This window comes from Kogia breviceps, chromosome 3 (assembly GCF_026419965.1).
Source record: "Kogia breviceps isolate mKogBre1 chromosome 3, mKogBre1 haplotype 1, whole genome shotgun sequence".
NCBI classification, from domain to species: Eukaryota; Metazoa; Chordata; class Mammalia; order Artiodactyla; family Physeteridae; genus Kogia; species Kogia breviceps.
The window spans coordinates 4842698-4858399 of record NC_081312.1 but is presented as its reverse complement, the minus strand read 5'-3'; the positions used below and the strand labels follow the sequence as shown (position 1 = coordinate 4858399).

Sequence of the window (15702 nt, the reverse complement as noted above, 5' to 3'; positions counted from 1 at the left end):
CCTGTGCAGCGACCACCCCCTTCAAGAGGGCCACGACTGCATAAAGGCACTGTGGCCGGACCCCGGCTGTGTGGGAGGCGAGGCACCGTGTTTTGAGCGTGCTCAGGCGGTCCTGCGGACAGGTCCATTTGGCCAGGAACTGAGGCCGCCAGCCGCCAGCCGTGTGAGCGAGTCAGCCTGGAACGGGGTCCTCCGGCCCCTGGCAGGCGTCAGACGGCGCAACCCTGGCTGACAGCTTGACTGCAGCCTCATGAGAGACCGTGAGCCAGAGCCACGAAACTAAGCTGTTACCAGATCCCTGACCCTCAGAAACTGCGAGATAATGAACGTTTGGTATCATAAGCTTCTGAGGAACTTGGGGAGAGTTTCTCATGCAGTAATAGATAATGAATACACTACACTCCCCAGCCAGGCCGGGGCTGCCGGGTAGCATCTGAGTCGTTTTTGAATATCCCAGCACCCAACGTGAGGCCTGCACAAGAAGGTGTGCGCTGGAATGGATGAATGAATGAATGATTGACAGACGTCAATAGCTTGCTCTCCCCACGTCATCAGATATGATGGGCCTCAGGCCCTGCTTGGGACAGAGCCTCATTCCTCAATCCAGCCCCCTGGGTCTTAGATCTGGGTGGTAGCAGAGGTCATCGTGTCCAGCTGAGAAGCCTGAGGCCCAGGGGGTATGGTCCTCTCAGCCCTTCCAGCCAGTGGACCCCAGGGTTGAAGGTGCCTCCTGGGCAGGTCGTGAAGGGGTCACAGGGCACTGGAAACAGGAGACACTGCAAGAAGTGACTGGAGGATTTTGGCTATGGCCTGGGTGCCGGGGAACTGGGGAACAAGGCCGGCGTGTGGGTGGGGGCAGGGCAGGGCTGGAGGAGCCTGACCGCAGGCCCAGGAGCAAAGCCAGCAGCGGAGCCGGGCCTGAGGCTGCTGGCTGGCCCTTCGAGGGTCTCTTCTGCTCCGTCTGACAGCCGGTGCCTGGAGCCTTCAAAGTCCTTACCTGCATTGGGGACTTCCCTGGCCGTCCAGTGGTTAAGACTCTGCCCTTCCACTGCAGGGGGTGCGGGTTTGACCCCTGGTCGGGGAGCTAAGATCCCACATGCCGTGTGGCGAGGCCAGAAAAATAAGGAGAAAAAATTTCAAAAGTCCTGATCTGCATTAACCCTGGCCCAGGTAGCTGTTGTCCCTGTTCGCAGATAGGGAAACTGAGTCACAGGGTCAAGTTCATCGGTGTCCCCGGTGGCAGAGCGGAGCTCAAATTCCAGGTCTTCCCCTAATTGTCACTGGTTGTTTCTCTCTGGCCCACGGTGTCCTTGTCCGTAACACAGGAGCGGCTCCGGGGGGCCTGGAGCTCTGAGCTGAGCTCAGACATAGAGGCAGCAGCATCTGGCACCGCCACTGGGGGCAGTGGGAGCTGGGGGCAGCCCTTCCTGTTCACTCCGTTGCCAGGGTGGAGGTGGGGGCACGGGAGACAGCAGGGGACGCCCTGTCATATGCTTTGCAACCCTGAGGCCCTGGGAGCCAGGGCCCTAACCCCTCAGGATGTCAGAGGGGGGCTAGGGTGTCTGGGAGAACTAAGGTGGGTGCAGCCTCGCCTCCTGCCCGTGGCTGTGTGGTCTGCAGCACCCAGCTGGGCATTGTGCGATCTGGGCAGAGCATGGCAGGGGCCAAGCCAGAGTATACAGACTTGTCTCCTGTCCCATTTTACAGATGAAGACACTGAGGCTCGGAGAGTCACAGAGTGAGCCAGGAGAGCAGCCGGGCTCTCCTGACCTCGTCCAGTCTTGCCAAGGAGCCCCATTTCCTGGAAATGCCAATCTCTGGCGCCAGCCCAGTCCTCCAGTGCCCATTCTGGACTCACTGCCTGGAAATTCCACTGTCCCCCTCACCCCTGCCCCTCTAAATCCTGCCGAAATGGCAGTGTACGTGATAGATGAGTTCAGGTATCCCTGACCCAACAGACTCCCCTCTGAGAACGTGCCCACTGAAACACCAAAGACTCCAAAGTGTGATTATTGGAGCACTTTCTGTAACAGACCGGAGTATTACACTTGTCTGTCCAAGTACAATCCAAAGGACATCACATCACTAGCAAGTTGACTCCTAAGGGTGACATTTAGAGCATCTACTGGCTGAAGGCATGGCTCCAGGAGCCCTATGGCTGCTGATGCTTCAGCCCTCTCAAAGCCATACGGTGGGAAGCAACAGAACTGCTCTTTTACAAAGACACTGAGGCCCCAGCGGATCACACAGTGAGAAGCGCAGGGTGAAAGCCATGCCCGGGCAGCCTGGCTTGGCCTCCTGTCCACCCAGGCCCCGTGGCCACCCCACGGGCACTGTGTTCAGGATAAGGAAGTGAGTCTCCAGGAGCCACAGTGGCAAGGCGTCCCAGATGTATTGATAAGGAAAGGAAGCAAGTCGCAAAACGATAGTAAAAAGGAAGTTGTATTTGCCTGCATCCTGCTGGGAGGCGGGACCCACGGCTGGGTGGCGGGGCTTTCACTTCTGTGCTGGCTGCATCTCTTTGGTCTGGATTTTTTTGTTGATAACTTGTAGTCATTCCTTTTGCTATGAAGTGTAAGAACGCATTTTAGGATGTGTCAAGCTCCTCCATGGCACCTCGGCCAGCAAACAGCCCCGCCATGCCCAGGGGAGGTCCCGCTCCCCCAAGCCCTTTGCATTGGCGGGGCCACGGTTGTTTGTGCCACGTCTGTCTCCCCCTAGAGGATGGCTCGGAACTCCTCGCTCGGGCTTTGTAGGGCTGCACGTGCTGGGGCTCTGCCGTTGGTGGAGGAGGCCTACAGCCGACCTTGATGCTAGTAATGGAAACCCTTCCCACTGGGAGGTGTGGCCCCAGCAGCTGCCCATGGGCTCTGTCTCCTGCCATCCATGCAAGACTCAGAGAGGTCACACCACTGTCCGAGTTCACACAGCTGGGAGAGGTGGAGCCAGGAGCCAAGTCTAGGCTGAGGTCTCCCCCAAACCACGTGGAGTTCTCCTGAGCCCAAACCCCTGCCCAGCCTGCCACCAGATGGCCGCTTTGCCAACTCCTGTGTCAGGAGTGAGCACATGACCCTGCCCTGGGTTCATCCATCTGTCCATCCACTATCCGTCCATCCAACCATCCCTCATCTATCTACCCGTCCACCCACCTTTCCATCTCTCTGTCTGTCCTTCCATCTATCAACCCTTCTCTTCTTCCGTCTATCCATCCATCCATCTATCCATCTATCCACCCAACCGCTCACTGACTCATGTTTTCCCCACATTTACTCATCCAGTCTCCCCAGGGAGCTCACCCTGGGCTGGGCGCCGTGGGCTCCGGGGCAAATCCAGTACGACCCCGCCTGCCAGAAGCTCACAGCTGGCTGGGCAAACGTTTAGACCTGCGCAAAGCACCCTAAACAGTGAGGGGGCATGTTTTCTGTTTCTGCTGTGGAGAAGGCTAAGGTTTGGGCATGTTTGTGCAGGAGACAAAGGGCAGGTGAAACTTGGCTGCAGTGACCAAGAAAACATGCCTGTCTCAAATGCCACCTCTTGGGTTGCCCTTTCTAACACTGTCCCCGCCCGCCCCCCAACACCCCCTGTCCCCTCCCTACTCGGACTCTCACTGGCACTTACTGCCCTCTGGCAGACTCTTTATTTTGGTTATTTATTGTGTTGGTTTTCTGTCTCCTCCCCTGGAACATAAGATCCAGGAAAGGACCTTCGCCTGTGTTTATTGCAGTGGCCCAGTGCCTAGAATGTGGCATGTGGTCGGCGTGCAGTGTTTGTTGCCCGGCGGGGGAGGCATGGGTGGGGTGGGCTGTTGTCCAGTGGGGGAGACCATGCAGCTGGGGGCTGTGCACATGGGTAGCGGGAGTGGATCCGAACGTGAACTTCAGAGGGTTGACCTCAGGACTGGGTGCCTCACAGGACGTGGGGTGCAGGGGGAAGGGTGGCCAGGGCAATTCCTGGGCTCTGGCTCAGGTTCCTGGGGCTGGGTGGCACTTACTACATTGGACACTGCAGGAAACACGAGACTAGACAGCTCCCTGTTCTTTCAGTTAGACAACATGCCTCAAGCTCCCTCATCATCCAAGGTACCGGCCTCTCAAGTGTCATATCTGCAGTTGAACCCATGTCCCAACTGGATTTGCCCTGCTCAGAACAGTCCCGTCATCACCTCCCTCCTTCTAGAACCTATGCTCCTACTAATGCAGACTTAGCGTTTGGCTGGCCGCTCGCACAGGGACAAACCCGGGGTTTGCCTTGAGTGCTCACAGACGAGAGGCAGCTACTGTCCTCATTTCATGGATGCAGAAACGGAGGTACAGAGAGGTCAAGGGCTTGCCCAAGGTCTCAGAGCTGGGATTTGAAGGCAGACAGCCTGGCTCCTAACCAGATGCTAACCTGCACCTCTCTAAAGGCCAGGATGGACATCAGGACTGGCTTTGGAAAGGCTGCCTTTTGCCCTTTGCCCTCTGTCGTGGCAGTGGCCACTGCCAACCTGCGTCCCCCCGCGTTGCTCCACAAACAGCTGAGCAGGTGGAGGCGGGGCTCCCCCTCTGTCAGCACCAGTCAGTTCAAGGCCAGCCTGCAGGTCCTTTTGTCAGAGGACAGGAAACGGGCGGACCCATGGCCCCTGCCCCAAGGCCGCCTGGACAGGGCTGCCCAGACACTGCCATGCCAACACCTCTCCCCGCCGGCTGTGACCCTTTGCAAGTACACAGCCTCGCTGAGCCTCAGTGTCCTCGAAGGGCTGTGTGGGGTCACGTGGGGGCGTGTTGAGCACGCACTGGGTTGATGGCCACGAGCGCAGGGCTCACGGGAGTCAGGGCCTGGCCCTCGGCACCAGAGAGGGGCTGCTTGTGCAATTATCCAGTGATCGGCTCTGGCCCTGCTGCTTGCGTGGCCCTGGGCGAGTCCCTTTTCTGGGCCTCAGTGGCTCCATCTGTAAAATGGGGCCATCAGCCCTGCCTGCTTCCCTTCCAGGGCCATGACGAGGACCCCCTGAGCTGGTGAAGGAGGAGTGCTTGGTTAACTAAAGCAGGGTGCAACTGCTGGGGGGGTGGTCACCATTCTTTACAGTGGTTTCCAGTGCCCAGCAGACAGAAGTGGCCTCTTATTGGAGCGGCTTCCCCTCCAGGCGTGCCCCTGTTTGGTTAGAGGCCAAATCAGCAGCCCCTGCCCCCGTCCTTTTGTTCAGTGAGCCCTGCTCAGAGCTGGGTCCGTGTTGGGCGCTGGGGACTCAGAACTGAGGCAGACCTGGCTGGGGCCCTGGGCGCAGGCAGAGAGGGGTGGAAGCGCCAGGGGGAGCGCGGGCCCAGGGTGCTGTGAAGGGCGTGGAGCAGAGGGTGGCCGCCCGTGACCTCTGTTGGGGCCGCTCACAGGAGGGCTCCGGCCAGCCTCCTGGACGCTTAGTCATCGGTGGCCTGTCGCCCCCAACTCCCTCCCTGCTAACTGGAGCTTCTTGGGGACAGGGCTGGGGTCTTATTTGCCTCGGTGCAGCCTCAACTCAGATAGTGTTTGTTGAATGAATCAGCGAGGGAGCTTGGAGGGTTCCCTGGGCAGGAGCAATTCCAGGGGAGTCGAGGAGGCCCCGGGACACGGATAAAGTCTGAGCTTGGGCTGGGAGGGATGGGGGCATCACAGCCTCCCCGGGAGCTGTTTGGACGTGGCCTGGGGCCAGGCCTGCAGGCAGTGCAGACAGTGGTCCTGCTTCCTGAGCTTAAGCCTCCCGTGGCCTCTCACACACTTCCCGACACCTGGGTCCTGAGCACACCGGAGCAAGGGTCCTTTGGGGTAGCGGGGAGGGAGTCCAGGTGGGCACTGACCCGCCTGCTGCCCAGCACGCCTCTGCCTTCGGGGCCACTGGTCAGCAGGCTCCGCCCCCCACCGCAGGTATAAGGTCTGAGAGGAGCCAGTGGGGAGCTGTTGAGGCCACCCTGGTGGTGGCAGCGGACCTCTCTCAGGCACGCTGACCGCAGGGCCTCCCCCACCTGCCACGCTGTCCATGGAGTTTGCTGCTGGAGCCATCGGAGGTAACACTGGGGACAGAGGGGTCTTGGGGGGGACCGCCGCTTCCGGGGCCAGCAGGAGGGGCTGGAGGGGGTGCTCTGCCCGGGCAGGAGTGGGGTTTGAAGCCCCCCGGAAGTGGCCAGCACCTCGTGTGGGCCACAGGTGCTGGGAGGAGATAGCAGTTTTCCCGGCGGCTCGGGGCAGGCGACACGGGGCCCAGGAGGAGCTTTTGGGGGGCCGGCGGGGGGGAGTCTGAACTGGCCTGGGGGGCTCGTGGGAGCAGAGGGTGGTCTCTGCCTGGCCAGGGGTAGCCTGGGAGCTGTAAGCATGGAGCGGGATGGCGGAGTCGTGGGAGGGGAGGGGAGGCTCCAGGAGAGGGTGACAGTGAGGACAGACGGGCCTGGGTCCTGCCACGCTGACTGCGAGGGTGGCCATGGAAAGGGAGGGTCCCAGCCGAGCCCGGCAACCCCCTCCGCCGGCGGTGTGCACACACAGGGTCAGTCCCAGCCTTGCTGACCCTCCAGACCGTTTTGGGGAAAGGGCTATTGTGAAAGGGCTATTGTGAAAGCCCGATGCAGAGATAGCCGGCCCATCGGGAACGGGCTCCTCCCAGCATCGATCACACACACGGGCTATTTTGGGTGAGGCACCCTTGGCCTTGCTCCTCTTGTGAAACAGCAGCGGCTGCCCATCAATACTTCTGGGAGTGGTGTGGGGTGTTCTCTTCAGAAGGGGAGGGCAGTGCCGAGCCAGGAGAGACCAGGGACCTGGCCTCACCAATGGGTTTCCCGAGGTCCCGCTGTGGGCCGGGCCTGAGGCCAGCTGCTTCCCTGGACATTAGCCCCCTAAGGAGGAAGCTCAGGGAAGGGGCTTGACTTGCCCAAGATCACACGGCAGGAAGGGCTCCCGAGTCCTGCATCTTTTCTCCAGAGCCCAGGGAAGTCCTAGGTGGCAAGGGCTCCTGCTCTGTGCCTGGCTCAGGATCATGGGGATCAGACCTGGGCCTTTTCCGTGAGGAACTCTAGTTCTGGAGTCAGAGACGGCAGGCGGTGGGACAGCAGCAAAGCCATATGACAGGGGCTGTGAATAACGTGTTTTCTGGCACAGAGGCAGCCCAGAGTATAGGGGTCAGGGAGGGCTCCTGAGAGGAGGTGACGCTATGGCAGGGCTTTGATGGATGAGTAGGAGTTTGGTGAGGTATATGTAAGGGTCAAGGAGGGGTAATTCTACCCAAGTCAGTCAGTCAGTCAGTCAGTCTTTTGCTTCACTCTCTTTGTTCCTTCACGCATTCATTCATTCATGCATATTTAGCGAGTCCTGGGATACACAGTAAATAGGGCACAGCCCCCCACATGCCTTATTGTCCTCAGATGGCCCTCACCCCAACCCCCCCAGCCCCCAGGGATGAAATCCCAGGGACCTGCCCCCTCTCTCTCTGTCTTTCTCATGGCAGTGCTGGGGCCTTGGATGTTGAGACCCTGGTGTCAGGAAAGGAGAAAGAGATAGGCGGGTGGCACCTGGCCCTCTCTGCAGGAGGCAGAGGGCCCTGGTCCAGGGAACCTTGAGTCCTACTCTGTCCCACGCAAACTTGTGCTTCCAGGCAGTCCCTCACAGAGGCCTGGGATGACCCGGGCTTTCCCAGCCCCCAGCCTCTGCTTGGGCTGTGTCCCCCCACCATCAGCCCCAGAGCTGTGAGGTGCAGCTGCCTCCTGGCTTGCAGACAAACTCTTCACAGACTGAGGCTTGAGGGCGAGCTCGGCCTGACGTGGAGACAGGGCCCAGCAGATTTTGGACCAAGTCTCCCAAAACACGACGCCAGAGGGGAGGCCAAGGAGTGTCCTTGGCTTTCAGAATGAGGCTCCGGTGCGCCAAGACTCGGGAAGGAGAAACCACTAGCAGCCTGGCAGACATCACTTTACCTCTCTGAGCCTCAGTTTCCTCATCTGTAGAATGGGAGTCATTCTCCCTCACTGATGAGACACATGGTGTGGAAGAGAAGAGCCAGGTGTGGCCTTTCTCAGCGGGAGCACCATCAGGGTTCACCCCCCCCCCCCCCCGGGACGGCTCAGGCTCCGGCTCTTCTCACCGGTTCCTCTGGTTTCCTTCCAGGCGTCTGCGGTGTTGCTGTGGGCTACCCCCTGGACACGGTGAAGGTGCGGTCATCCCCAGGCCCCTGCCACCCACCCCAAGGCCCCTGCCTGGGCTTAAGCCCCCATCCTTGGCCAGAAGACCCTTCTCGCCTGCTATTCAGAGCCAGTCGCGCCCTGGTCCTCGGGACTGTAGCGCCCCTTTCTCGCCCCGTGCCTCAAATTTCTCATCTTAAATGGGGCTCACTGTCCCTGCTCTGCCCAGTCAGCAAGGCTGCGACAATCAGGTGTTGGCTCTTTCCCCGCCCCAGGGCCTGCCGACCTTGCCCCCGGCCTGGAGCCACCCCTTCCTGAAGCCCACTTCTCCCACAGGTCAGGATCCAGACGGAGCCCAAGTACGCGGGCATCTGGCGCTGCATCCGGGACACGTATCGCCGAGAGCGGGTAGGCCTGGGGAGAGGGTCACGGGCAGCGGGATGTTGGCGCCTCAGACCCCAGGGCTGCCACTCACCAACCAGCCCGGCGATACTGAGCTTCTCTCTGAGCCTCAGTTCTCTCACCTTCCAAATGGGAAAAGTTGTACCGACCTCCTGGATTCTTCTGAGAACAAGAGCCGGGGTGTCTGGCTCACAGGAGGTGCTCAGAATGAGGTCCTGCCTCCAGAAGAGGGTCTAGAGGGGACATCTGGGGACTTGGAAGGTCTGGGGAGGAACCTGTTCGCATTTCTGTCCCCTCCGGCCTGGGCACCCCTTGAAAGGACGCTGGGTGGAGTCATCAGGGGTCCCAGGGTCCAGCTCGGAGCCCCGTCCAGAGGAGGGTCTCAGGGACACTTAGCAAAACGAACTTGGGAGTCAGCGCCGACCAGGGGTGAGCAAAAGAGAAACAGCAACGACGAAGCTGCTAGTTCAACATCATCGTCATCAAACAGCTGCCCTAGGTCAGGCCTGGCCCCCGGCCCTTCAGTCCCTCAGCACAACCTCACGAGTCGGGGGTTACAGTCCCCATTCTACAGCCGAGGAAACTGAGGCCCGAGGCAGTCACGTGACTTGCCTGAGGGAGGCCGGGGCAGGGGCTCAGGACCCCCTCGGGCAGCCACTCCTCCCAGCTGGGCCTCTGGCCTGACTCGAGCCCTCGGGTCCCCTCCACCCACCGCCAGGTGTGGGGCTTCTACAGGGGCCTCTCGCTGCCCGTGTGCACCGTGTCCCTGGTCTCATCCGTGTCTTTCGGCACCTATCGCCACTGCCTCGCGCACGTCTGCCGGTTCCGGTATGGCAGCGCCGACGCCAAGCCCGCCAAGGCGGACATCACGCTCTCGGGATTCGCCTCCGGCCTTGTCCGCGTGAGTGGGGCGGGGTGACGGGGTCCCGGGACCGCAGGCGTGGGGAGAGGCTGGATGGAGCCTGGGGGACTGTGGCTGAGGACACGGCTGGCTCGGTAACTGAGGGCAGGCTAGGGAGCCTCTCCGAGCTTCTGTCTCTTCGTCTGTAAGAGGCGTGGCGAGGTCACGCGTGTGAAGCCCCCCGCATGGGCTCTGACAGGTATGAGCGACCACGACATGCAGCCAGTGTTATTAGTGAAATTATCCTGTTTTCTATTAACGTCATCAGTGCTTACATTAAGTGTTACATCATTCTTACACTAAACACTTACATTAATTAAATGATACATTAACATGTCATTAACAGATTAATGATGAGATTAAGCGCTTTTGTGAACTGGAGTCACATTTACCCGACACCTACTGTGTGTCGGGCCGCTCTGCCAGCACAGTGTGTGTAGCTAAAGGAAGCACTGGCTCCGGCTGGGCAGGCGCAGCTGGCTTTGAGCCCCGCTCCACCGTGGCCCGTGAGCCAGCCCGGAGCTTCTTGGGGCCCAGGCTCCCTGGCGGTCACCACGGGCCACAGAGGCGGGGGCAGGCCAGGGGCAGGGAGCGCAGGCAGCGGGCAGCGCTGCCCCCTCACGCCTCTCGGCCCCCACCCCTGCTACAGGTGTTCCTGACCTCGCCCACCGAGGTGGCCAAGGTCCGCCTGCAGACGCAGACGCAGACACAGCAGCGGCGCCCCTCGGCCTCGGGGCCCTCGGCTGCTCCCCCCACGGGCCCCGCACCCCCTGTGGGTCGGGCGCCAGGGCCCAAGTACCGCGGGCCGCTGCACTGCCTGGCCTCGGTGGCCCGGGAGGAGGGGCTGCGCGGCCTCTACAAGGGCAGCTTGGCCCTGCTCTTCCGGGACGGTCACTCCTTTGCCACCTACTTCCTCTCGTACGCCATCCTCTGTGAGCAGCTGACTCCCGCTGGCCGCAGCCGGCCAGGTGAGCGGGGGGCCGGGGCCTGGGGCCGTGGTGGTGGTGAGGCTCAGCCTGGTGGGAGTTGACGTGGGGGGAGGAGACGGGCTGAGGTCACACTGGCACCCAGTGCCTCCCAGGTGGGAATCTCGTTGCCCTCAACATTGAGAGTCAGGACAGGCCTGCTCTGGGTGGCCCCGGACAGGTCATGTCGGTGGCAAGAGCCCAGGGCTCCCTCACGGCCAAGCCCTGCCCTGGGTGCCCACCAGCTCTCCTCGGGGGCCCCGGTGCGGCTTCCTACCAACGCACCCGTGGGGCCCTCCCCGCAGACGTCTTGGGCGTACTGGTGGCCGGTGGCTGTGCAGGGGTGCTGGCCTGGGCCGTGGCCACCCCCATGGACGTGATCAAGTCGCGCCTGCAGGCGGACGGGCAGGGTCAGCGCCGCTACCGGGGCCTCCTGCACTGCGTGGTGACCAGCGTTCGGGAGGAGGGGCCGAGGGTGCTCTTCAAGGGGCTATTGCTCAACTGCTGTCGCGCCTTCCCCGTCAACATGGTGGTCTTTGTCACCTACGAGGCCGTGCTGAGGCTCATGCGGGGCCCGCTCTCGTAGCTGGTGCCCATCCCCAGGGGCCAACCCGTCAGCAGCTTCCAGAGGCCGCAGGGGCTGGAGGAGGCGGAGGGGAGTGTGGGGGTCTGGGCGCCAGGGGCCCATCCCCCAGGACAGCGGGGGCCTCCCACCCAGCGACTGCCCACGAGGAGGTCAAGGGACCCAGGGCCGGCCCGAGGGTCACAGGAGCCCGGGAGAAGCGGGCCTCTGGGATGAGCGTGTGGTCGCCTGCAGCCGCCGGTGCCTTTGCTCAGTGGTTCACCCTGGCTCCCCCCCGACCTCTCCCCGCCACCCCGCGTCTTCAGAGCGCCCTGCGTCCCCCCGGCTCGCCATCACTCAGCTCTCCCTGCTGTGCAGTGTGCTCTTCACTCCTGGTCCTCAGACGCAGCCAACTGGTCTCCCCACCAGACAGAGCCCGGGCGTGGCCGTCTGGCACCCGGCGCGCTCGATCCCCACACCAGGATGTTCAGGGAGGGTCGCCGGTCCTGGTCACCCACGCTCGCTCCGCCTGCGGACCCGAGGCTGAGTGGCGAGCTATTGCCAATAAAACGTTTCTCGGGCAGTTCAGCAGTGTTGCTCCGTGGTCTGTGGGGCTGGTGACTGGGTCCCCATCTCCAGCTTGTCCTCAGAGGCCAAGCCCTCCAAACCCGTGTGGCCAGGGCTCCCACTGCACTGGCGGCATGCTGAGGCCCGGCCTGCTCTCCGGCTGGCCCCGCTCCCTCGGCCTTTGGGGCCGGGGGCCACGCCTGTGCGCCGACCCTGCCCAGGGGTCCGCTCAGCGCTCAGCACCATGCCTGCTCTCCTCACCACCCCCATCCCAAACCCACCCCCTTTCCGAGTGAAACTGACCTCCAGCCAGTTCCAGACACCAGACTGTGAGCTGCCTTTCCACGGGGCCTGGAGGAGGGAGGCTCCGTGTATCCTCAGTACCGCTGGGTCCGTACACAGGTTATCACAATGGCTCAGAGAGGACCAGGCCTACCCAAGGCCACCCAGCAGGGAGAAAGGGGGTCTCACGCCTGCACTTCTGAGGCCCCAGCCCTCTCTCTGGCACCACGTGGCTTCCGGTGACGGTCCAACACGAACCTTCTGGGTGCCCCCCAACAGCAGCCCTCTGGTAAAGCCAGACAGCACCTGCCTCGACACTCACTCAGACACTAGCCTTGACCGTGACTTTGGACTGAAGTCCAGCGTTCACTGGTCCACCTCCAGTGTTCTGGCTGAACAGAACTCTTTCCTGTTCCCAGAACACGTGGGTGGACCCTCTCCTCCGGCCTCTCCTGTCGTACGGACCCAAGCACTTGCTTACACCCTGTGCTCTCTGCCAGGGACGCCCTTCCCTCCTCTCTGCCTGGCTAACTGCAGGCATCACGAATCCCAGGCGTCACTTCCCCCAGGAAGCTCAGCTGCTCTTAGGTGTCTCCTGCTCTGCTCCATGGGGCCTGGTTCGTCGTCTGGTCACTCACCCACCTCCTGCACCCACCCACCCCTCCCCCGCCGCCCGAGGCGATAAGCGGCACACAGGCTGCACACGCCTGATGTGGGCTATATCCGGGTCAGGGCCTGGCACGCAGCAGGTGCTCAGGGAGTGTGGGGTGCATGAGCGCATGAGCGCGTGAACGAAGTCCCGCAGTGGGTTCCTGGAGGTTCACCGGGCTTGCAGTTAAAGATGCTGAGGTGCTTTGGCCAGGTGCTGGGAGAAGGGCGTCTCCTAACCAAAGGTTTCAATACTCGTCAAACCCTGTGTCCCCCTTTGGCAAGAAGACCGCTAGTGTGCCCTGTTGCTTCGGCCCCGGAAGGAGAGTTACTCCTTCCTCACGGGGAGGGTGGGGACCGTCGGCCACTGAACGCCGGCTCTGCTGTGCTGGGGAAGTGGCTCTGCAGGAAAGCCCGGGCCTCACTCTGGCCTCGCTCTGGCTACAGCCTCTGAGAAGCAAGGCCCTTCGGAGGGCGGACGTGAAGGGATGGGGAAGAGAAGGGCTGGGCCCAGAGTCAGTGGGCCACAGCTGGGATCTCCTACTAAACGGGGCCACCCTAACCAAGTCCAGGCTGCACCTGAAGTTTCAAATGGGGGATAAAGGGTGGTCACCCAAGGGCTCCCAGAGCCTGTGCTGACTGGGGGTCATGGGGCCTCGGAGCTGCATCTGCCGTGCTCTGCGCAGGGCCTGGCCCAGCTCTCCACTGCCGTCAACGGGCTCCTCGCTGCCCCTCAGGTGCAGCCGCACTGGGCTCCCCCAGACCGGGGACAGAGGCGGAGCAAGGTCTGAGGGGTGGACATTAACGGTCACGGGGGCTGGGGACCGACCTCCCGTCTCAGCCCCCGAACACCGCCGGGCCGCACACCCGCCCATCTTAATCCAGGGCATCTCTCGGGGAACTTTAAGAATCTACCGGTTTGCAGCAAAATGTGGCGGGTGGGAGGGTCTGTGGCCCTTACCAGCAGTGACGCTGGGCAAGTCACCCGACCTCTGGCCCAGGGCCCAGCTGACCCAAACATGAGGTGTCAGTGCTCTTGTTTTACGGGGAACGGGGGGGTCCTGCCCAAAGTCACTGGCCTGTGTGGGGCCTCAGCCCCACCCTTCTGTGGCCCCAGGACGACGCCCACTCCTTCTGGAGGCTCCGGCTGGGTGAAGGGGCGGCTCTGCTACCCAGGGGACTTTGCTGTGGTCCCTCCTGTGACGTGGACGCAATGGAGCAGAGAGAGCCTGTCTCAGCTGCCCAGGCCACACCGCCTCACCATCCTCTGGGCTCACCTCCACGGGCCACATCCGGTCGAGTGGGAGCTGAGGCCGGGAGAGGAGACCAGATGAGCTCGCGCCGCACACGGCACCCGGCCACCCAGGTGGAAACCTCAGGGCCCTCACGTGTAAAACAGCCTGTGCGAGGAGACAGCACACGAGACAGGATGGGCACGTTCGGTCACAACTCACCGCGTGGCCTCAGACAAGTCACATTCCTCTCCTGAGCCTCAGTTTGCCCACCTGCAGTACAGGGTGGGCGGGCCCAGTGAGCCCAGGGCTCCACCCCGGCTGGGCCCCTGGTCTGGGCCCTGTCGCTACAGGGCGCCGCTCTGACGCCCCTGTGCTGTCCGCGAAACAAGGACATCTGCTTGCGTTCTCCAGCAGCTGCTGGGAACCTCCAGGGAGGGTAGAAACCAGCACGGGGAGACCGCTGAGCGCCAGGAAGGGGCCGCTTCCAGCCGATTCCCGAAGCCTGCACCTCCACGCCGTGGGGCTCCTGGGACCGCGCTTCCATCCCACACACATCCCGGTATGACTCGTGCAGGAGCAAAAGTGCATCCGCGGAGGGTCAGGCACGGCACGGCCCTGGGCTGCAGCGAGGCCTCTGCTCACCCCTCAAACCCCAGACGGAGCACAGTGACACAGGCGGGACCAAAGGAAGTTTATCTGTCACGAGTGAGACCAGAGCAGGGCACCCAGGAGTGGACCCTGCACCTCCAGCAAGGTCAGGCTGTTGGACCCAGGGCTTCCCCGAGACAGGCCATTGCTTTTCTGAAACTACACAGGGTGCTCGGTTAAACGGGCCTCCCACGGACACACAGCCGAGGGCCTCGAGGGCTGCTGCACGCCGCCTAGCTGTGCGCGCCCGTCCGGGGCACAGGCAGGACGCTGCTCTGCGCAGACAGACTTCCACGCCAGTCAAGCGTCCAAACAAAAGCGCCTGCAAAGGCAGCAGACGCCCCTCAGCGTCTGGCACAATCAGAGTAAAGCAGCCATCAGCTCTCAGGAGGGAGTTAGTCTCGGGTCACTTGGTGCAAATAAAATCCTAGTCCGTGCAGGGAAAACAGCATGATTTCTGGAGTACAGTACATGCGCGGTCTGGGGTTTAGTATGTAAACCGGGAAGTTTCACCCACAAAAGACTCAACTGAGTAAAAACTGGCCCACTCTGGCCAATATTCAGAAATGTTTAAGGCAGCTTTCAAGCTGAGAGATCTCGTGGTTAACTGTTTTAATTTGGGGGGGTCACGTGCTGAAATGCCTCTTGTGCCCGTGAAGCTTCCCCACGTCAACTGTTTGAAGCACTTCTTTTTGGTTTTATGATAATAACATCTCGATTCCAGGTATGCATACATAGACGACATTTTCTTTGATAGCGCACGTTTAAGAGTATGTTTGGATGTAGGATGCTTTCAAACAAGAGCTGCTCTGTGGACCAGAACAGGCTGGCCAGTGGACATCCAGCCCAAGGCTGCACATCCTTGGGGCTGCTTTGTGGGAGACTCCAGCTGGACTTGTCTGTGTGACCACTCACTATTACCCAGCACCCAATCACCCCACAGGGCTGTGCTCACAGGAGACAGGGAATGACATTCAGCAGAAGAAACAGCACTGATACACACAGAGGGCTTACAGACACCAGGCCGGTAATTACCGTGTGACACAGCCTAAGGGAAGTGGTGATTCAACTGGGCTGGGATTCTTGGTAAATTACATCTCTTACTACGTGTATAGAAGGTGAGCATTACTCAAAGTCGTAGGACAGCTTCCGGGGAGTCATGAACTCTTTCACTATCTCGTCTGTGACCTCCTTGCGCCGGGCCTGGTGTTCGGCGATCAAGGGCTGCAGAACTTCTATAAGCTCCTTCTTGAGCTCGCCGGTGAGCATGGCCCCGCTGGTATAATCCTGCCCGGGAGGAGACAGGTCACGTGAGAAACGGCTGCGCACGCCCTGGGTACCTCCTTTGCCCGGGCACCACCCAAGCAGAGCC

General features: G+C 61.4%; 3 protein-coding genes across 6 annotated transcripts in view; 2 read left to right on the top strand and 1 right to left on the bottom strand.

Moving 5' to 3' along the window:
- Positions 1-5924: 5924 nt before the first annotated feature.
- SLC25A47 (solute carrier family 25 member 47) lies at positions 5925-11530 on the top strand. The gene is made up of 6 exons (XM_059058381.2): positions 5925-6020; positions 8107-8150; positions 8457-8528; positions 9241-9423; positions 10073-10391; positions 10694-11530. The coding sequence occupies exons 1-6, from the start codon at positions 5993-5995 to the stop codon at positions 10972-10974; spliced, it is 927 nt and encodes a 308-aa protein (XP_058914364.1). The 5' UTR covers positions 5925-5992; the 3' UTR covers positions 10975-11530.
- Positions 9381-15702, top strand: part of WDR25 (WD repeat domain 25) — a 180406-nt gene continuing 174084 nt past the window's right edge. The window contains exon 1 of the mRNA XM_067027755.1: positions 9381-9423. The gene's annotated coding sequence lies outside the window, so the exon portion shown is untranslated. The remainder of the gene's footprint in view (positions 9424-15702) is intronic.
- WARS1 (tryptophanyl-tRNA synthetase 1) overlaps positions 14357-15702 on the bottom strand; it is a 33544-nt gene continuing 32198 nt past the window's right edge. For all 4 annotated transcript variants that reach the window (XM_059058370.2, XM_059058371.2, XM_067027759.1 and 1 more), the window contains exon 11: positions 14357-15617. In XM_059058370.2, coding sequence (XP_058914353.1) covers positions 15456-15617 — 162 coding nt within the window. In that variant the 3' untranslated portion in view covers positions 14357-15455. The remainder of the gene's footprint in view (positions 15618-15702) is intronic.